Raw genomic sequence first — 22462 nt, forward strand, 5'->3', positions numbered from 1 at the left:
TTAGTTGGTAAAAAACCTCGCAATCGAGTCCAGTTATCAAAATCGTCAGATTGTATACAAGTTGAAAAAAAGACTGCTTTCCAAAAACCGCCTTGCGCCGGCGACGACGCGACGAAATGACCTAAATCCATATCTAATACACTTTTTAACTATTTCTCTACTAGGTCAATCAACTGGCGCCATCCATTCTACTTTTACGAATCACCTGCGAATGCGAGAGAAGATTCCTTTGCCAAAAGTTCACCCTTGTTTGGAAGCTTTTCCATAGCAATCTTCGATCACCTGAACGCCTTTACTCTACTATTGAGGCAGAAATCATGTCATGGTCGTTCGACTGCGATACGAATGTATTAAAAACAAAAGTTGATAGAGATATCAACTAGTTCGCTCTCTGTTACTATAATAAAATAATCCTTTCAGTGAAAGTATCATTTATCCCAATCACGTCGACTTTTATCATCGTTGAAATTGAAATGAAAACAACGAGTTAACTATTCCCAATCGAAGCAAAATGCTTTAAAAACCACACAAAGTGACTAATGTCATGATGCTTCATGTCGTTGACCGAGTAAGAAATTATTTTAGAGGACATGTCAAAAAAATTACCATCGAGAACATTTCTCTTCGAGCTAAATTAACGCTAGTATTTTCTAAAAAGTAAGTAGGTATTATTCTTAATTAGGTACGATTATTTTTCAAATTTTTTTTTGTGCACCGAAGAACAAAACTATTTCCTGTATATTCCGAAGTTCTTTTCATTGAAACCAAGGTATAAAAAAAAACTAACCAATTCTTCGATTCATTCGTTAAAGGACTAAACAAGAAACACTAATTAGATATTATGAACTCGCGAAATTATTTTCAAAAAAGCTTATTCGAAAGGTTAAAACGTACATTTAATCGTAATTGAAAAATACTCGGGAATCTATTCGAATGATGATTAATCGGCAGAATTTCAATTTAAGCCTACATAATTAATATATTTTTTCTAGGACGTTTCATTATTTTTCACTCTCTGCGATTGTTATTCGAATAAAACACCTTCGAGATTTAATAACTTCCTTTGGAACCGATGATATTTATGGAATTATGATGAACTAGTGAAATAATGACGATTATTACGTTGAATTATCATTACGTAGAGTATGGTAAATATTTGTTTCGTACTGAAAAAGTTCCAACGAGATTGTCGACGATGATAAATCTATGGAATGAATAGAGGAAGTAACATACTCGTAGGCATAATTTTACCCATAATTTCATGATTGTTGATCGATGATATGTGGCATGACATTCATAAAATGTTCGGGATCGTAGCAGTATATTTCTATTGTTTTTCATGAAAATATTCCATACCATTGGGATGATTCAGCTAGTACTTGGAACTTTTGATACTTGATATCTATGATACAAAGGAGATTAATTGAGCAGGCAACACTCGAAGGTATGTTGCTAGCAAGGAATTGGTCCAGCCAATGACAAATTAAACTTTCAAGGAAAATCAACTAAAAATTACTCGAGACTAGCGTAAAATTCTCCTAGTGTGGCAAATTTTATACTACTACTGCTTGACCTGTAGGCTGTAATCGTCAATTTGATAATGTTATTTACATATTAAACAGACATTAAATAATGGATTTACCTTGAACGATGCTGCAAGTGAACATTGTTGAAATTATGCCCAATTTAGTTGGAATAACAGAACTTCTAAAAACCCGTGAGAAACGAGCAATTTTAAATTTTAATAAAAATTATTGAAAATTTTGTGTTTTGAAATTATTATCTCTTTATTTACATTGTTATTTTTTGATAACTCCGTTTCAGAAAAAAATTCAAGATAATCTACAAAAACACACTTTAAAAACATCGTAAAGTATAACACCTTAGAATAAAATTAACCAGATCGTAATTCTGACCTTGAAACTGTTTCACTGATCAAGAATATCTCCTCATACTTCCAATTCCAAGGTCATTGACATCAAGCAGTGATATTTCATGTGGGAGGAACGAAGGATCTCGAACTCGATCAGGAATTCAGGATCAGAATTCTCAATCGGAATTCGGAAGTTTCCCATCCCATTCCTTACCGATAGAACTACAATTATTAATTATTATATTAGCTCATTACTTTCGAGTTTCGATAGTAGCAGAAAAAATACCATCTTTGAGGACATTTTCCAACATCCATCCAACTACTTACCTCTGCAAATTTCCCTCCAAATTTATGAAATCGTCATAAATAAAACCAGGAAAACACCAATTTCACAGATAAAAACATGCAGAAAAAATTCAAATTCAAAGAATTTTTTGCCTACGATTTTATTCAAACGGTTCAGAATTCACCCCCATTTAGTAGCATATCGCCGAAACAGTGGCGTTGTAATGAATTTTGATAAAAAAGATAGACACTTCCCCTGTTGGAGGAAGTTGTCGTGTGTTTTATGTGTTTAGCGGACATTGTTATTACCGAAACCGACTAATTTCGCTTTATTTATATTGCTATAACGTAATTAGTATCAATTAATTTAACATTATGATTTAGTATTTATGCAGAAACGGTCAGCATTACAGCTACGTTCAGATTTCGCGATTCTCGACCGATTATTTTCAACGCCAGTACGAAACGACGAATTATATCGCAAATATGGACACCGAAGTGAATACAAGGTTAGCTTAGAACAATTATTTATTTGTTAATTCCGGTTTGTTGATTATTTGCAGCGATTAGCGCCAACGTTCGAGTTTTACGTACGATTTGTACGGTTTTCCAATCGAAACAATGTATCAAATGACAAAGTCGCCTAAACTATATCGAATTGTATATTTCGAAACACCGCGTAAATGATTCCGAGAATTAATTTATCAGCGAATGTATATCCACTTCCGAGGGTGTTGTTTACGTGAATCTAACACACGACGGATTAGTATTAGTCGAATCTAATATTAGCGACTACCTGCATTTTTATAGGCTTGTATTTGAAATGTGTTTTTAACCTGGTGTTTGTGTGTTTTTTCTGATTTCAGTAACGACACCAATTACAATTCATCGGATCATAAAATCGAATCTAAGGTAATTATTTAGCGTACCAGTTTACTGTTCGAATTGATTTCATTATCTTTGTTGATACGTAATGTTTATCTCTATGTTATGCTTTGTACTCCCTACTTGTCGTTTACCTGTGCGCCAAGTCCTAAGGAAATAATTCGTATTGTCGAATTTGACGCCGAATCTCTTCGAACGTTTCGTGGCAAACATTACGTAACGTTATCGAAAATTAGTAATAAAAAATTCTCGTTATTGACGTACGCAGACGTGTTGGGTGTACAGTACAGTACACGGTAGTTCAGATGTTTACTCCCAATGATCGCAAGTGTCGATCTGTTGTTGATAAACGTACTCATAATATCATAAATCAAGAGTTGAAAATTTGCATACTTTATCGTCATTATACATTGTATCTCACCCTATAATGAAAAATACCCCTTTATTCGCACTTGTTTAATCAACTGATTTTATAGGATGCCGCTGAAGATTCCTACGACTCCTGCTCCGAACCCGAATACCAGAGCTTGATAAGATCTAACGATTACGACGATGATGACGACGACGACGATGACGATGATAACGACGAAGACGAGGTAATTTCAGGCGTTGTATTGTTGTCTCTTTGTTATATTGTGTTGTATTATTATTTCAATATCGTCGTCGTCGGCGAATATGTGTACGTAGTACGTACAACGACGTGTCGGTTCAGAAATAATAATTCTAAAATAAAGTCAGAGAGAATTATTTATAGTTTGGTAGCTGCCGAGAAATACGTATCATTCGGTGGACGAATTTTTGCGCTGCACATGCGATAAATGTGCTACATTTTATCGTATTTAACAGCTTTAAAATCAATTAAGACTTTTTTAAAACGATAACTCGGTAATAACGTAACAGTAATTGGATGGTTATGTTCTATTTATATGAATGCGCGTTAGTCGACTCGATGTGCGATAAAAACCCATTCGATAAATTGCATGGCTGATTCCTGTGTATTGTGTTGCTAGCTTGACTATTATCTAAGGTGAAAATACGAAACTGAATGAACAGATAAAAAGCTACTTGGCTAGGATTCTGTGTTTGGAGGGTGGAGGGTGGGGGCAACGGGAAGTGAGCTGTTTCGAGATAAATACGTTTTTTACCTAACTTTGTAATACTGATGATATATTTTATATTTTAATTTTGAATTTCTTTGTTTCTAAATAAATTGAAAACCCCCACTTTGGGAAATCCTTAGGGCTCCCTCTAGTGCCCATAATTTAAGCGAAATCATGTGTAGTAGCTTTGGAGACCTGAAGAGGTTCCCAACTGAAATAATTAATCTATTATATTTTTTCGTTCCTTTGCCCTTCTTTTAACTCGGATATGGTCCATGTCCGAATGGCCTAGGTCCCTAATTCACTCTTGTCCAAGTTTTTAAGAGTGAAAATGGGAGAGGGGTTTGAAATCGTAAAAAAAATTGAAAAAGAAACCGATCAAAGGAAAATTAAATATTGAGCAACATGACCAAAAATCAGCGTTCTAGAACAATGAGGAGAGAGATTAGATCTGTACAGAGATGATCAGATCAGGATATTCCCCGGATCCAATTACATCTGACCAGATCTAATCAGAGCAGAGGTTTGATAGGGTTAGATCTGTCCAGACTTGATCAGATTCAATTATTTTCTCCTGGATCGTCCAACGATTTTGGAGGGAGGGTGGGGGTTCTCATTGTATCCAAATCTGAAAATATTTTTCTCCATTCTTCAGATTCCGTTTAAAACAATTTCATTTTTGATAAGTTGAAAAACATCAATGAATTTTGTCTCAAGTTGACAATAATTAGTTACTACGACATGCTCGTAGCTTTAGGTACGATTACTTGAAAGGTACGGAATATTTTGATAGAAAAAATTATAAAATTCAGAAATATGTATGACTTGGCGAAAAAGTACTATTTCAAATTACCAAAATGTTGTTGAAAATGATAAGAAAATACTTGAAACGGATTAAAATTATTCAAAATTATCAATAAACAATGACATTTGCGCAAAATTTCCCATGAACTACTATGAAAACTTGTTGAAAATCAAATACTAAAAACAAAAAAAAAATTGAAGGAATTGAAAATAAATTTACTTAGCAAAAATTGCATTTAAAAAACTTTGTTGAAACAAGTTTAAAATTACATTACAGCATTTTGAAAAACATTAAAATGTTTCAAAATTACCAAAAATTGATGAAATTTCAGCAAAATATCGCAGAAAAACACTTTGAAAAAAATCATTTGTTAAAATAATTGAAAAATCTAAAATCGTTGAAATTGGGCCAAATTTATCTAAAATAATTGTACATATGAAATACGAAATATCATTAAAAATATTTTGAAATAACATCACCAAATTTGAACAAAAAATCACGAAAAACATAATTAAAAATTACATAAAAACATGAAAATTATCAAAAATTTAATAAAAATGTCTGTATTTGAATAAAATATTATGAAAACATGTTAAAAGTAAGAAGGTATCCCAATTCATACAAAAATTTTTGAACCGGACAAAGCTAGATTGACAGAGTATAAAGAAACACATACCTATGTATATCACAAGTCAAGATTCCGGGTGCTAAAATGCATTTTTAGATTTTTGGTCAATTTTTGAAAATCAAAAGAACCAAAAATGAGAAAAAAAATCAAAATTTTACTAAATTGACCTAGAAAGCTGAATTTTGAGACATGTCTTATTTTCGACCCGCCGGATCGATTGGAAATTGTTTTGAATCGTTTTGAGAAGTTCTGGAGCCTCCAGCACATTTTTAAAACTTGAAATTCCCACAACATTTTACCAAATGATGTTGTAAAGCCAAAATTCATTCAGCACTATAATGTTGACTTGCTGTGTTCGTCCATTGAAAATGGTTTCAAATCGTTTTGGTGCCTATAGCAACTTATTCATGCATAACTTCTAATAATGTGAACTTGTCCAACTTTCATTCTAATCGCGTACTGTCTTATTTTTACAGATGAAAACGAACAACAAAGACGACTCAGCCAGCGTCACCTCAGACCATTCATGCTCGGGATGCTCAAAATCGCACTCATCTTCGTCTTCAGATTCTGACGACGACGATAATTGCAGCAGTTGTTCGAGCTCGTCGAGCGCTTCATCGCAATGCTCGAACCCGCCGCCGCCAAAAAGCCCCTCACCTCCGCCAGTCCTTCCGAAGCTTCCGCAACTTCCGCCCTTCGATCCGAACACATTCGCTTGCAACTATTGCATGCAGCAGTTCAGTTACAAGTCGAGCTTGAAGCGTCATATCAAAAGTCACATGCGTAAGGATCTATTCGTGTGTTCGATCTGCGGCAAGGAGTTCCGGTTACCGGCTCAGTTACAGAAACACGTTCTAGTCCATTCGAATAACACACCTTTCGAGTGCAACCTTTGCGGCAAAGTGTACGGTAATCGAATGCAGCTTATCGGGCACATGTCTTGTCACAGCAAGGAGTCCAGAGAACGGAGCAAGTACATTTGTAGCATTTGTAATAAAAAGTTCAGTAACCGGAGCACGTTACGCGAACACGAGACTAGACATTCGAACGGTACGTTGCATTCGTGCGAAGTTTGCGGACGTACGTTCAAGATGAAATCTTACTTAGTCGTGCACAAACGTACGCACACTATGAATAAAGCCTACACCGGAGAACGTCCTTTCCCTTGTCAAGTTTGTAATAAATCTTTCCTCAGCTTGAGTAATTTAGAATTACATTCGTTGGTTCACGCCTACGAAAAGACGTCGTTCACCTGCGAAGTCTGCGGCAAGATATTCTCTCGTAAGTCTAACTATATTGCTCACTCGAAAGTACACAGTAATAATTACAATGATATCAGTTAAATCGTTCGGTCTACTCGAAGAGTAGGCTCCGCTGTTGATAACGACGCAACAAGAGATTACACCACGTATCTCTGTGATAATGTAATTTATTCAAATAGATCGAAACGAAATTCGTACTGGCTATTGTTCCAATTTTTTCTCAAATAACCATTCCTTCATTTGGCAGATTTTGTTCTATCTAAACTGCCGATCGGTTTCTCCAAAACAATTATAATCGTTCCCATTTTCTAGACTATTTATTTCTATCATGTGATTTCCATGTGTTTTGAAAGCTCGTGTTAATCGTGTTTTGCACGATGCTGAATAAAAATTATCTAAGTATAATTTTCAACGTTGTTTTAGCATGTATTGTTTTATACGTGTGTAATATTTTATTAATTTGTTTTATATCTTGTATTATTTTATAATTTCGTGTGTTGTTTTTACGTGTACAAAGCAATCATTGTATTTAAAAGAGGGATTCTTCTTTTCTTTTTTTTTATGTTTGTAAGTGTAGGTAAAACAAAATGCATTTTTTTCTTTTTTGTTTTAAATCGCTCCCGCCTAAGTAACAGGTTGACTATATTTATTCATTCGCCTTTGATGTACGTCCGCGTACGTATTTTTATTTTTTCACCATTATTTATTTTCGGTTTTTATTTAAGAGTTGTTGAAAAAGACTCGTGTCTGTTTTTTTTCATTTTTTTTCTATTCTTGCATTTCGAGTATGTGTTTAGAGAGAGTTGTTTGTTCGCACGTTTTGAACGATCGGGTATTTTTCTTCTTAGAGCCTGTTATTTTTTAAGATTATAGCATTTAAACCGTATAGCGTGCATGTTAGAGCATATAAATCTTATTATGTAATTTCTTCTATTTGTAAACTTGTTTTATTGTTATTTGTATAATACAATTTATTCGTCCGAAGTGTTTTTCTGAGTGAAAATTCATTTTGAGCGGATCGTTGGAGATTCAAATGACTAAAAATAGCCCTGAGGAGCTTGAAACACGTTTGTAACGTTTTCCACGAACGTTATTTCTAAATCAGACCTCAGGGGAATTTCCACGAAGCTGAAACGTTCCACTTTTACATGTTGATTAGGTTGTCTACTGTGTTGTTTGCAGGGGAATTCTCAATAATGATGAAATCGTCGTATATTTATCTTGATAGGTTATTCAAATTGCATAATAGGTAGATTATTTTTGACAATGAACATTTATCTCGCATTTCGAAGTTCGTTTTCGATGTTTAAATCATTGATAAAATCAATGTTTAAATTAGGTTCGTCGAATAATCAATATTTCGATGGTATTTGTAATATTTTCAGCCAGGTAACATATTTATTTATTTGTATCATCTGCACTTTCCATATATTTTGGTCCGTTATGAAGAATTTACCAAAAACTACCATAGTAATTTATTTCGAAAAAATTATCAAAAGTTACCAGTAATTTGCTAAAAATGATATGTTTTTTATCAAAAACTACTAGTAGTTCAATGGTTTACCAAAAATAACTAGTAATTTATCAATCAATAGTTTTATCTACCAAAAATTACTAAGAAATTACCAAAAGCTACCAGTAAATAATAGTAATTTATTTTTAAAAAATTATCAAAAGGCAAAAGTTATACTTTTTTTTACCAAAAATTACCTGATAGGTACTCACCAAAAATAACTAGGTAATGATTACTATTAATTTACCAAAAAAATCATCAAAAGTTACCGGCAATTTACCAAAAATTATACGTTTTTTTTTATTACCAAAAATTAAGAATTATTTTTGAGTTTTGTAGTTTGACTTCGAAGTTTTGAACTTCTGACCTGCCTCTGAAGTAAAATTTTATGTGTTATTAAAGATGATAGGAAATTTTCCATGGAAAGTGTCTGGAAATTTATAGAAAAAATTGTTGGTAACTTTCAAAATTCAAATTGCATGATGAATTGATCATCGTACCTAGACCTACCTACGTCCGATTTTAGTACTTAGGTATATGTAAATTGAGTTTCAGATTCTCATCTCTAACCTGGGATTGATTTTTTGATAGGAAAATAATACACACCAATTGGCATGCAATTTCTGAAAATTGGATTCTGATGTTATGATGACATGATTTTTCAGTGCGCCTAGTTTCAGCTTGGTCGGAGTTGACAAGTTGTAAAGCATCCGCTGTGAATTACGCATATGGTACCATACGATTACGACGAAGAAAGAGTAGGCTGTGGTACATCGTAAGATTGATACAAAAATAACACAATTATAAAATTCATAAGTTTAATTGATAATAGTAAGTATTGAATAAAAATACAATCGAGATAGGTAAGTATTTAAATTCTTACTCAACTTAGGTATAGGTACCTATTAAATTTGGAAAACATGAACAGAAAAAAAACTGATGTGTGCAAACCGAGGACATGTCACAATCCAATCCTGTATATAGATAGGTAGGTGCCTAAATTTAATTATCTCTATGTACATACAGAAAAACAACTATCAAGGTAGGTATCAACCTTTTTGATGGGGTTCGGCACGAATAAGGACATCTAAATGACTCACTGCTCTATCGCTGAATGCCAGAATTTCGCCCTGAAGTCTGTTGGTGTATTTCAGAATTTCGTCCCGAAGGCGACTATAATAATTTTCAGCTGTAAAGTTGGATAACGAAACATCTACAGATGGGTATGGTTGAACTCGATCGCATTGTATGAATAAATCATATTTATACTCGTATTGCGTCGAATACGGACCTACTCCTCCGTAATCGTGCAGGATATAACAAATGCCGCGTACCTTCCTCGCGAAAGGATCTCCTACCTGAGGGGAAGATATCACTGGCAGAACAGCATCTCCGTCTGGTCTATCATTTCGACGCACACGATGAAATACAATTTTGGCAGCATTAAAATGGTAAGGCCAATTATCTAATATAAGATCAACGTCCATCTTTCCCTGTATAAACGAATTGATTTTCGTTTGGAATGCGACTGTAACGTTATTTTCGCTATCCAAAATATTTCTATCGTTCTTAAACTGAGGCCGAGGTTTTGGGCTTTCATAGTCGTAGATATTACTCACTCTAAACGTGCCATTGAGTGTCCATGTAGTGAAGTGTACATTTAGGGTCCACGTTGGATCAGTGTCTGTTTTTAGCTTTTCACTTGACACTAGACGGTCTCCGTCTACGTCTCCGTCTGATACATTATGAAGCATTGATGTTGCTTTTACTGTTGATTCCATTGAAGCGAAGAAAATTAGACAAATCGTCAGCATTCTCAATAATTTCTCCATTTTCACATTTATAGCTATGTAAAATATACGATTTTTTTCACTTTATCACCACCGTACGACTTTACTCATCAAGTTAACACGTACTGTATGTAGGATTCACATTCTCAACGAGTGAACTTTATTCAAGTAGGTAGCTCTAGCTACCTATACTACGAATAATTTAAAGAGGATGAGGAATGCGCCATCATTGTGTAAGATGACCGAGAAACACAGGTGTCTTTAACCTCTTTACCTTCACAAAAGGTTTTTCCGAAAACGGTACTAGGTAATACATTCTTTCATTCCATAGTAGGCCTACTTGAAAATTCATGATTTTATCTCGAGCACCGAGCACGTGTGCTCGAGATTGGTGGCTATTAGCTTAGGTTGGACGAGTCTCACGGAAATAAGATTCGTAATGGACTCGGAGTCTAATTTTTCAAGTAGGTAGGTACTCGTGAATTTGAGACTTCCGAATCCTATTTTGTACATGCGAGTCTTTAATACAAGGTCGGTAGGTAGAGATACAACATAAAAACCATAATTTAAAAAAAAACACTCACGTAAAAAAATCTTCGATCGCAATTAATGTCTGGATTCGACCATTTTTTTCGCTTTTTTAACTGGGGCTAACATAGACTTATTGTTAGTTCAATCTTTAGTACAGTAGAACAGACCTCTCATCTCGTACATTTTCCTAAAACTATACCTCCGTTTTTTGACTGTTTTGAAGACCTTTCAGTTCGTCTTTTGGACCTCTCAAGCTCAATTTGTCATCGTTATTGTGGTAAAATCAAAGATATGCATTGAGTTATAAATTTTTTTCCCCTTGCATATTTCAAAACTGATGTCAATAGGGGCTTCTGGAAGAAGGGAAAGAACTTGATAATGAGTTTAATGTCGTATAAAAATTCGCTATCCAACTGAAAATACATGTAATCAGATACAAAACAAGAAACAAATTTGTTTTCATATAATGAAAAAGGTAATAAAATGAAAAAACATAGTTATCTATGTCCTAGTTATAAGTAAATTCACAATACGAAAAAATCACATCCACTCGCACCGAGAGCACCTCGAGTATTTTACGAAAAAAATCACATGAGCGAAGAAGGAATTAAATTCATAATAAGTATTACAATTAAAAAAGTAAAAAAAGAAAAAAAATTAGAAAGAAAACACATTATTCAATAACTCGTTTACGGATATTTTTCAGTCTACTACTTTTGAAATTAGTAAACAATAATAAGAATAACTTAATTTTAAAACGAACTTACCATAGTAATATTATTAATAATAAACACACAAATTACTGGAACTATAAATTTGACGATAGGAATAAAAAAAAACTTTTTAATCAGATTCGTAATCGGTGTCACCCAAATATTCGGCATTGCTTACATTTGCACTGGTAGATGGTTGGCAACTCTGTCTCTCATTGTTTTGGGTAACTTTCTGAGTTAAATCTTCATCTTCCTCTAAATCGTGTATGGTGAATTTCGCGTCACAACCGACATTCGGACAGCTGGAACAAAAAATTTATTCAGTTACATGTGATAATATTCGTTTTTAAAAAAAAAATATAAATAACAGTAATTAATAACCATAAATTTACATACCCCATTTCTTTCTTACGTGCGATCATATTACAAACCGTGTCTTTTTCGTATACATGCTGGCAGATTTTGTTACGAATCGGATTCTGGATGGCTTTTTTCGAAAAAGGATCTATATAATTCTGCTTCTCTCCACATGTGACGATGTCATCTGCGAAGTACAAAATGTTTATAGAAAAATTTCAACGAATTCGCCTCGTTTCTACATTTGTTCATTTTAATTTCAACGGATGAAATTTACCTTGCGAAAATAGCTCTAAAATAGATTTACTGAATGCAGGATAGTGAGTAAGTTGACTAAGGGGTATAGGTGCAGCCTCCGATGATTTCTTGTCATAAATCTGAAAATAAAGATCAACAATTATTCAGAGTATTGAAGATTAATAAAGAAGAGTTCTTCTTAAATTTTTAATCGAATTTGGAACAACTTCTAGCCACTTGTACTATGCCAATTCGACGGTGTTTTCTCACATTACAAACAACTTTAAATTTTTCATTCAATTTTAATGACATTTTCCTTACTTTAGATGTCATTTTTATAACTTAACTATTTCTTTTCAAATTTCAAATATTCGACAGAATTTTTCTCGACTTTTAAAATATTTTATGTATTTTTATATCATTTTTCGACTATCTCTTAAGCTAATTTTAATTTTTATGTTTCGAATAATCTTTATAGTATTTTTTTCAATTTTAATGGCATTTTCCAAATTTTTTCAGAAGTATAAATAATTTTTATCGCAATTACTACTTATTAGAATACACGCTATTCAATAACCCACCTCTTTCAACGGTTTCAATTGAACATCGTTTATCTGCTTTTCGTAATCTTTCCACATTTTTTTCAATTTATCATCCATTGCCTTCTTAGCTCCCATATTCGAAGTACTCGGCCTGTTGGAAGCTTGTGCGTTCTCTGCGTCTTCATCTTCGCTCTCGGTTGTACTACCTTCGTCAGCTTGATCAACTTCCATCGCATTTTCATCGTCTTCGGCTAGCATGCTTTCGTCATGTTTCTTCATATATTTCTTCTGAAACTGTTCCAAAACTTTGGACATTCTTTGTTCTTCTCGTTCATTCGGATCATCTTCGCCATCGTCTTCGTCGTCATCGCGGAATTTCAACGGGTTATATTCGTTCAATATATCCTCTACTTTTTCCAACTGGCTGACGATTTGAGTTTCGTCGAACTTCTCAAAAGCTGGTTCCACTTCGGCTGCAAAATTAACACAAAAAATCTAGCAATCGCATAACCGCATAAGGTATTTTTAATCGAATGGTGAAAATATCATCGTACGTGCTCTCGATTTTCCCTCGAATATATTGATAATTTCGTCGATTTCTTTCATTAGATTTTGAGGATTAAGTTGCTCTTCTTCATCTCCTACATCAGCAATCCCGACCACGTTCCTCGTTGCGGCTAAAGCAGAGAGAGTTTTTTGAAGATTTGCTTCAGCCGAACCGAATTTTTCCAAGACTCTGGAAATGTCCTCTTTAAATTTCTCGCGATTACTTTCATCTGTAACAAGAACCACAACATTCAGTAAACATTTGGGACGGGAAAGGGAGGGAGAGGGTTTCTAGACATTTTCTGTTAAAATGCAAATCCACGCGCTAAAATTTTTTTTTAAAAATACGGTCGAAAAAAAATTCATTTCAAACAAATATAAATTTTAAAAGCGTTTCGCCAGATGATAATCAAGGACGATTTTTTTTTTTCAATATTACGCTTCCAAAAGAACTATTTTCAATTACTTGAAAGCGAAATATTTCGATTCTCTTTCAGCGTGGCAAAGAAGTTATATTACTTACGATTTTTTCACATTCGTAGAACTCATTTTTCATAATATTTTCAATCTTTTTTCATCGAGTGATTCGAACGAGAGAAAAAAATGCTAAATATATTCGAGAGGTTGTTCGTAGTCTCTCGAGGCGTTTTTGTCGATAAATTTCACTCGATTTATCCAAAACTGATTCGAAAAACACTTCGATAAATAAATTTCGTCGCAATATTACTCCCAAGAATGAGGAGGAAAAAAATAGAAAAAAATATTACCAGGCAATTTCATATTAAAAGACTATTTTTATCTAAGGCTTTTCGCCTTGTTTTTGTACTTTTTCCTCAATACTTGAATTTGATTTTCCCCGAGGATTTATTTCGATGAAAATTCTCTTCAATCTCGAGCTAGTAATATCCTGATTTTTCGACGACGATGACGAAAGTGGGAAGAAACTAAATAATTTTTCATCATTCGGATGAGAAAAATATAACGTCATTTTCAATTCAGAAATTGCCATCTTGCCAGTTGTCGAATTCTATAACTGAATTTCGTTCACGATGATTGAAAAATTATACGAACTCATTAGGTACAATTTATAGGGAAAAAACACATCTTCGTCATCAATTTCAGAGCGGATAATTCATTTTAATGAGCTGTCTCAAAACTAACCATGTCCTTCTTCTGTAAACTCGGCATTTAACAGTTCGGTGAATGACTTTAATTCTTTTAAACTTGATTTGATTGTATTAGAAACGATGTCTTCGGTAACGGTACCTTTAACGGACATTCTGAAAAGAAAAAAAAAAGGTAAAAAGTAATCAGTGGATAAGGGCATACGGCGAATTGCATTTTGAAAGGCAATGGCAGTGGCAGCTACCAAGGTCAATCGATCAATAGCTTTGGCGTTGACAGCTACAATATTTACTAACTTGTTAACATGAAACGTGCGCCGCCGTTGAAAAAGCTTTCATAAAATACAACTACCACAACGACGACGAATTTTATATCGAATTCTGGAATCGCGGCTGCCGACGTTCAGTGATTTGTGCGCAGCATCCAGGGCTTTTCAAAATGACGTAAATAAACAACGGGGCGGAGATTGCTGGTATTCAGACCTTTGAAAAATCACCTTTACCTTAGCTACGATAATAAGGACATCAGTACCTGCGTTTTAGCTTCCAAATACTCGTACTTATATAAGCTGTAATCAGAATAAAAACAAAGAAGCGAATACGAATTAATATTGCTACTTATCAGTTCGGACGTAGAATAATAGCACTGATTGTAATTATTTGTAATGATCAATGTTCGTATAGTACACGTGTGTTCTAAATAGTACCTGTCGAGTATACATAGAAACCTGAATCGAACACCGTATACGTACAATTTTAATACGTTTTATACGCCCAAGAAAACCGAAGAGAGGTAGTAGCTATCCGGGAATTTTCATCAAGGACAGGTACCGGAGTGAGACGAAGCGACGGAGATCTTCGCACAAGAGTAAAGAGAATAATAAGCGTATCAACTGGTCGCTTACAGCTAACGTTACATAACATACAGAAACTTACTACCGTTTCGTCATTTCATTTTTTTTTACGTGCGCTTCTCATTTTCATTGTTATCAGTGTGATTAACGCTCGTATTTACGAATTAAATTCATAATGACAACATCGGTGGATAGTATTTTGAATTATAATAAAGAACAAGAAGATTATTACGCGATTTTGGGATGCGACGAATCTTCGACGGTGAGTAAATACACAATATTTAGTATCTTTAAGCGATTTTCCTTTTTCGATACCAAAATATCGTACGTTTTCTTCGATAAATTGCGAAAAATCCAAGTGAATTCAATATCCGGGATATTCGGAGTGATTGATACTGGTACGCGGATCTAGTTTATCAAGGTTTTTTCTTATTCGGTGAATGTATCAGGTATCGAAGAGTGACCAGCGCTGCTTACCGCAGCAACGATATGCAATTATTCTCAAGGAATTAGAAATGGTAAATTAAAATTAAGCGTGACTAGAAACGAAGAATATTGGTTAAGTAGATATTGCATCTTGATTAGATTATTTTAATTGACCATTGAAAAATAATAATATACTTACTCGGTTTGCGAGCTACTTTCGTCGTATAAACAAAAGTAAGGTTTTCAATTGTTGCACACTTCAAACGAACGTATCAACGCGATTTTTGAATACTTTGAAGAATTATCAATCGAATTTTCAATATATTTTTCATGAAAATCAAGAAGACTTTTGATGAAAAATGTGATTGTGAAACTTGAAAAAATGATCACGACAGACAAACACAAACAACAACACGTTTGCGGGAACCAATGACAAAAAGGAAGAGGAAGAGACCGATTTTTGTTCGGATTGAAAATTCCAAACTTCTCTACGATTTGAATATTTTTTAGTAATTTTTTCTACGAAACGATTTTAGAATAACGTATTATTTATTTTTTAACGATTTTAAAGCAGAATAGAATTTAAAAAGAGATTTTAGTGAACAATTTGTGAAATATTGCGAAATGAATCGGAGTTCACTAGATCATATCAGCAGGTAATTAATTATTTTTTTATTGCAACACTGACGAGAGCTTGCTTGCAAAGTTTTTTTATTTTATTATATTTTTTGTTTCATTAGAAATAAATTAAAAGAATATTAATTACAAAAATCAAGTTTTATTTATTCAAAGAATGATGATAATTTATTTTTGTGCAAATTTATTGCTATGAATTTTACAGAAATTCAAAGAACCGAACGATGTATTAAAAATTAAAAAATCAACACGAAAAATTGTAAAACTGATAAACTGAAACTGACGGAGAAAAGGATCAGGGATCTTTATAAAAAAAAAAAACTTGAAAGTTCATTCTTTTAAAATAATTATTTTAAATTTCTGCAATAATGATTCATCATCAATAAAGAAATATTGGCCATTACATTCGTAAATTCAGTAAACATTTTCTGTCTGTTACGCAAGCCAACACATGAAAAAAACACACCTTTTTTAGTTTTTTCAATTTTCAAAACAGTCGCAGTATTGAATTGAGTAATAATTACCTACTACTCAAATGGCATTGAAAATTGAATGAACTGCTGATCAACCACCATGAACAATTTTTTCATATTCACAATAACTTATGATCCGTTTGAAGCCACTGAATTGAAATGATTAATGTTTGTGCCGTTCTGGCTCTTCTACTCTCAAAATTAAAATGAAAACCACCATATCTACCTACCTTAACTATTCTTTTTCGAATAATCTTCACAAGAATAAACAACAACAATTCTGAAAAGAAAAATAATTCCAAGGTTGCTTATTACTGTAGTGTTTCAAGCTGTAAACTTCTCTCCATCGATAGGAGAAAAAACAAGATTAGAAAGCTTTTTCGACATGTAAAGCTCAAATTTCATTTAGGCTCATGAATGGCCTAAAACATCAGTTTCAGCGGTAAAAGCTGGATATGAATTTTGAACAGATTATTACATCAAACCATTCTCACTTTTCATCTCACACAATTTCATTTCAATCAGCTAACTTAAGCCTAGAATGACGAGTGTTTTCAAGTCCAATAATCCATTAATCTGTCCGTTCTCTTTCTCGTTGTCGTTGTTACGAAACGAGTATTTTTTTTTTAAAATGACATTTCAAGTGGCGAGTTTAATTTTGGTAAACCTTATGGAAATATTTGTAACGAAAAAACACGACCTCGAAACGCCTACTCAAAGGATAATTTGAATTACGCCTCGGAATGTTTTTACGATGATAAAAATAGGATATTTTCAACGTAAAGTCATTTGTCTATTTCGTTACATTTCGAAAAGAAAAAAAAAAGTAAAAAACAATGAAAATATTAAAATATTCGAATAGCTACCTAAATGTAAATTTTTTCGCAATGAAAAACTACTCCGTCTTGAACCAATCATTCTCCTCGACCCGTTTCTAAAATAATTCGAGTTCTTGTCTAAAATGAAAAGTCTTTAACGGTGCCTTTTTTCTTCAACTATAAAACCCACTTACATAATTTTCCATATCGCTACAATACGGTTTTCATAATCAATCATTTTTTTTTGCTTCAGGTAGAGCAAATCAACGCTGAATATAAAATCCGTGCTTTGCAATTCCATCCGGATAAAAACGAAGGCAAGAAAGATGCTGAATTACAGTTTCAAAAACTGAACGTGGGTTTTGATTTTTTTTTACCAACCTACTTATAATAACTTATTGCGAAATCTCTTCTCTTTGATGTATCACGTTAACTATACCTACCTTGTACTAATTAACGTCATTTTCAAAATAGGAAGCCAAGGAAACGCTTTGCGATCCAGAACAGCGTAAGAATTACGATAAATGGCGTAACAGCGGCATTTCCATTAGTTACAAAAATTGGAAAGATATGAAAGATCACGTACATCAAGTAAGTCCCTTAGCAAATTCATATTAAATCTGTTTAAACGTGAAAAAAACCACATTCACTTATCGAAATGGCTGAAGCTTTTTAGACCGCGCCTTAGATTACTTTTTCACGTGCCATTAATTTAACGCTGCCGTTTTATGACGAATTACTTCCGTTAAAACGAACACGCTATTTTGTTTTTCTTTCAGTCGATGCACTGGGCCAAATTGAATACCAAAGATCGTATGTTACCAGAAAATAAAGAAAATTCTAGTCATCTTTTAGAAGCTCCGACAGTATCTCGTCGAGCGTCCGAAGGAGGGGCCAACGTTTACTGCAAACCAAAAAGCGGTTTTAAATGGGAACGGCAACCGGCCAGCGAAGTCATCAGTAAATTTAGAAATTACGAAATTTAAATTTAATTCCACAATCATTACGATTATGTATTTTATATCATACTCTTAAATTTTTTTCTTTTTTTTTTCGTGTGTGTGTGTTTGTGTGACTTTTATCCGCTTCATTTTTTAGCGTTATAAACATTCCATTATAAATAATTAAATAGGTAAATAAAAGTAATTATATTTTCACAAATCGATTGTGTTTGAGATTTTTTAGTAGGTACTGAATAAATCGAGTGAAATGATATGGGCAGGAGCGGAAAGGGAGTAATTTGAAAATCGAAACAGTAGGTGAATATTTTCATCTGATTTGCAGAAACGTTCGTTTGATACCTTATTGATCACAATTGTAGATAGGTACCTATAGCTTTTAGGTGGCGACGAGGGCGATTGATTGCGTTTCCTTTTGGAGAATAGAATGAACTTTAAATTCGTATGTAGACAACAACTGTAAAAAATATATATATTATTGCATTGAAAACATTGGTGATACCTATTCAACTAATTAAATTAATAAAATATTATTTATTTAAAAAAAGAAATGAAAAATGATAAAGACAATCTTATTCCCATAAATATGTACAACGTAAAACTAGTCTTACTGAATACAGTACTTTTCAAATCCAATAAACTGCTTTTTAAATTTAGCAGCTTTCTTGGGACTGTTGAAATACCACTCTAAAAATTTACCAAGGTTACAATATAACTCTCCCATATGTTTCTCTTCATAATCATCTTCAAGTATTCTACCAAAAATCTTAGCTTCTTCGTCTTCTATTATGCTGCGAACGATATCTCTTACAGGCATCGTTGATTTAAAATTCGTAATTTTGTAGTTGGTTATTCCCGTTATTCCCAAACACCATCGCATAAAATTTTCAAAACGCTCGCGTTCGAATTTAAAATCAAGATCAAAGCCAATAGTTAAAAGGTTTACGAAAGCAGGCAAAAAATGTCGTTCTTTGAAATCCTTCGCCGTTTGTTTAGATATTGCGAATAAATCGACAAATTCCATTACTTTCTCGAGTTCAATGGAGGCTGCTAAACATCTAGCCAAAATTTCGATCGTTCGGCTCGTAAAAAGGAATCGATTTTTGAAATCAGCAGCAAGATCGACGTCATTAAACGCTTCGTCGATAAAGGTATTTAGAGGATGGATTTTGCTAATGAAATTTACAGCTTTGCTTAGTCCTACAGAGGACATGTTGAAAAAATAATTCAGAAGGCCGTTTAATAACTTCACATGCAGATCTGGGAAGTTTTGCTCTTCAACGCAGCAAAACGTTAGAAATTCATTCAACTCTTGAAAACGTAACTCTTTCATATACTCGAAGCAATTCAGCTTTATGTATTCGAATTCGGAAAGATTATTTTTTTTGAACAAAATTATGTCACTTTTGCTATTGAAACATAAATTCATGAATTTTTGCAAATCTTTCGATTTCTTATAAGGCAACACAGCGCGCCAATTTTCATGCCAGAGAGTGTTTCTAGTTTTCAATGGAATTTCTGATAGAATACACCACAGTAGACGGCCAAGTTTATTTTCCAGAAAAAAAGATCGAATCAAGGATTCATCTCGGATAATAGAATTTCTCAACTGTTGTGGAGCACTACTCCACAACTCATAACTGAAAGACGGATTGTCAGAATCGTTTGAAATGTAATAAGCATTACCGTTCTGTTGTTTTAAAATCTCCTGAACTAGTTGAATGAAACTTTGAACGCTTATTTTATGCTTAACGTAGTTCCACGCCGCTAAAAAGCACGGCCCTCCGAGATCCATATTCTGGCAACCTTCTATCCTATATTCGCCATTCAGCAGAAATTTCATCAGATCCGTTTCAACCATCAATCTATTCAGTTCTTCATCTTTCAATCTTACAAGAATATATTTTGAAAACAAGTACTGGTTATTTTCAAGCAAGTACTTGGCATTTTCTATACGACTTTCAGGCTTCAAATGATTCCAAAAATATTCCACCGCAGACCAATTTTTCGGATTGAGAATTTCAATCAGATGTTCATCGATAGTCGCCAAATTGTGATCAACCAAGGGTATCGCATCTAACTGGTTTCTAAAATGGCATAGCCAATAATATACCACGGGATCATTTTCAAAATTAATATCACTCAAGTTGAGCTGTTCCGATATGGATGGCCAAATTCGCATAGCATCATCTATCAAGCAATACCTACAAGCGATCTTGAACTTCTCAAGATCACTGATTCGTTCACATAGTACCGCTCGTTTAGCAAGCTTATCGTAATCGATGAAGCCATCAAAATCGCAAACAATTTCATTAAATTTATCCGACACATTTGTAAACCAGCCAGTAAACAATGAAAATTGAATATTAGAGAAACTTCTTACAATGTTGGGATAGATCGTTGAAGGTAGGTCAGGGAGCATATTCTTCACTGAACTGCCGAGAATCATCTTCAATCCGCTGGAAGTATTACTAGAACGATTGGCATTGTCATTGATTATTTTACGCCATAAATTCGCTGCTATTGCGACGGATGAGATTTGTTTTAAAGATGGCGGACTGGGATAAACGCGATCGTAAACTTTGGTCGAGTTTTCACTTTCAGCCATTTCGAGATCACAAGATTAATAGGTAGGTACACCTGAAAAAAAATAAATTGTTTTGAATAAAAAAATAAAAATTATCTTGAGAAAACAGTGGCTAAGCTGACGATATGAAGGCCAATTTTCGAAACGACACAGTTCCCTCGTATGTAGATATAGGTTACATTCTGTTTTACCATCCACTACCAACATCGTGTTTTTGTAGCAAGAAAGTAATACCTATTTAATCTTTCACGAAATCTACAAATGAAATGAATTATTATATTCGAGTTATTCAATTCATACCTTAGATCGGATTTTTCTTTTCTTTTTGTTCTTCGCACTCACCAAAAAAATCAAAAACAGTGAAAATGTGAAAAAAATCTTAATACATATAAACTAAAACTCACTACGTAATTCGCATCTACAGAAGAACAAACAGCGGCCTTCGAGTTTGAACAAGACCAAACCTACCAAACCCAAACATCACGGCCATGCAAGGCAATATCAGATGAAACTTTGGCGTTGCCAAATCTTCCGCACTAACAATGTATTGTTGTTCCACTTGTTGCAATAATGCGAAACTGAGGGAGAGTTCAAAGTTCATTGCACTCTGGTCGAGCAGACCAGTTAGGTAGACAGAATTTGAGAATTGGAGGGAGATTCCCGAGATTTCGCGACTTCTCGTAGTTGCATATTAAAATCGAAAGTGGACAATTTTCTTAAAATAAACTTCCAGTACTGCAAGAAATACGTCATTCCTTCCGTGTGCTCTCTTCTCGAGATGAACTTTGAAGACGAAGGAGTAGTTTCCATTGAAAAAAGTCTCATTTAGAATGGATTTGCCCAAAAATAAAAAATTCTCAAAACAGTTTTACCTTACTGATTTGAATGTTTGATTTTTTCAAATAAGGGAAGGGGGAAAGATTGTTTGAAGGGCCAAAGAAGGACTTTTCTTGAAAAGAGATGAGTTATTCAGACAGATTTAAATTCTTTCAAAAATATTGACCTAGACGGTCGGAACACTGCAAAAAATTAGGAAAGAAAGCATTTTTTCATTTTTATACGTTAGGTACGTTTATAATGTTTTTGAGCACGTTGCACCGAATTTTTAGCTAAGAAATAACTTTGGTAATCAGAAATGCTTAGGTAACCACAAAGAATGACCAAAAAAATTAACTGATATGTTCTGGTTTTCAAATCTAAATATAGGTGGAATGTTTTTGAAAAATAGTGGAGCTTTTTGGAATTTTTTGTAGAAAAAAAACGACAATAATTTTCAGTCTTTTTACTAAAAATCGAAAATTCTTGACAACTTTTGAAGTTTTGAGCAAACGAGAATTTCAACAATTTCTGCAAAGCGCAGTCCTATTTAAAATTATTGACAAAAAGCATCATTGGTCATTTCTGGCAAAAAAAAAAAACGAGACTTGGATAATTCATGAGAAAAAGCGGGTGAAAAAAAAATATTTTCGAAATTTTTGTCAAAAAAGAGACTTTTTGTTTTAGTAAAAAAACTGA

The 22462-nt window shown here is 33.6% G+C and overlaps 5 protein-coding genes across 7 annotated transcripts in view; 2 read left to right on the forward strand and 3 right to left on the reverse strand.

Moving 5' to 3' along the window:
- LOC135832935 (sphingomyelin phosphodiesterase) overlaps nucleotides 1-1797 on the reverse strand; it is a 40286-nt gene extending 38489 nt beyond the window's left edge. For both annotated transcript variants that reach the window (XM_065346489.1, XM_065346482.1), the window contains exon 1: nucleotides 1643-1797. The gene's annotated coding sequence lies outside the window, so the exon portion shown is untranslated. The remainder of the gene's footprint in view (nucleotides 1-1642) is intronic.
- A 588-nt stretch (nucleotides 1798-2385) lies between these two features.
- Nucleotides 2386-7825, forward strand: LOC135832940 (zinc finger protein OZF-like). Its single transcript, XM_065346495.1, has 4 exons — nucleotides 2386-2667; nucleotides 3025-3070; nucleotides 3520-3639; nucleotides 6053-7825. Exons 1-4 carry the CDS (start codon nucleotides 2645-2647, stop codon nucleotides 6920-6922), a joined length of 1059 nt encoding a protein of 352 aa, XP_065202567.1. The 5' UTR covers nucleotides 2386-2644; the 3' UTR covers nucleotides 6923-7825.
- Nucleotides 7826-11083: 3258 nt separating this feature from the next.
- LOC135832949 (uncharacterized) lies at nucleotides 11084-16182 on the reverse strand. Of its 2 annotated transcripts, none has more exons than XM_065346507.1 (8): nucleotides 15674-16182; nucleotides 14492-14763; nucleotides 14232-14350; nucleotides 13079-13300; nucleotides 12564-12997; nucleotides 12023-12122; nucleotides 11785-11932; nucleotides 11084-11690 (listed from the first exon to the last, which is right to left on the reverse strand). In XM_065346507.1, the coding sequence occupies exons 3-8, from the start codon at nucleotides 14347-14349 to the stop codon at nucleotides 11519-11521; spliced, it is 1194 nt and encodes a 397-aa protein (XP_065202579.1). In that variant the 5' UTR covers nucleotide 14350; nucleotides 14492-14763; nucleotides 15674-16182; the 3' UTR covers nucleotides 11084-11518. The 2 variants fall into 2 exon arrangements, with proteins under 2 accessions (XP_065202579.1, XP_065202580.1); XM_065346508.1 differs by lacking the exon at nucleotides 15674-16182 and adding an exon at nucleotides 14902-15041.
- Nucleotides 15073-18564, forward strand: jdp (DnaJ domain-containing protein). Its single transcript, XM_065346509.1, has 4 exons — nucleotides 15073-15310; nucleotides 17655-17756; nucleotides 17876-17992; nucleotides 18181-18564. Exons 1-4 carry the CDS (start codon nucleotides 15224-15226, stop codon nucleotides 18385-18387), a joined length of 513 nt encoding a protein of 170 aa, XP_065202581.1. The 5' UTR covers nucleotides 15073-15223; the 3' UTR covers nucleotides 18388-18564.
- A 243-nt stretch (nucleotides 18565-18807) lies between these two features.
- LOC135832948 (uncharacterized) lies at nucleotides 18808-21745 on the reverse strand. The gene is made up of 2 exons (XM_065346506.1): nucleotides 21248-21745; nucleotides 18808-21000 (listed from the first exon to the last, which is right to left on the reverse strand). Exon 2 carries the CDS (start codon nucleotides 20966-20968, stop codon nucleotides 18968-18970), a length of 2001 nt encoding a protein of 666 aa, XP_065202578.1. The 5' UTR covers nucleotides 20969-21000; nucleotides 21248-21745; the 3' UTR covers nucleotides 18808-18967.
- Between the last annotated feature and the right edge of the window lie 717 nt (nucleotides 21746-22462).

The sequence above is a fragment of the Planococcus citri genome, chromosome 1 (assembly GCF_950023065.1).
Source record: "Planococcus citri chromosome 1, ihPlaCitr1.1, whole genome shotgun sequence".
In the NCBI taxonomy this organism is placed as follows: domain Eukaryota; kingdom Metazoa; phylum Arthropoda; class Insecta; order Hemiptera; family Pseudococcidae; genus Planococcus; species Planococcus citri.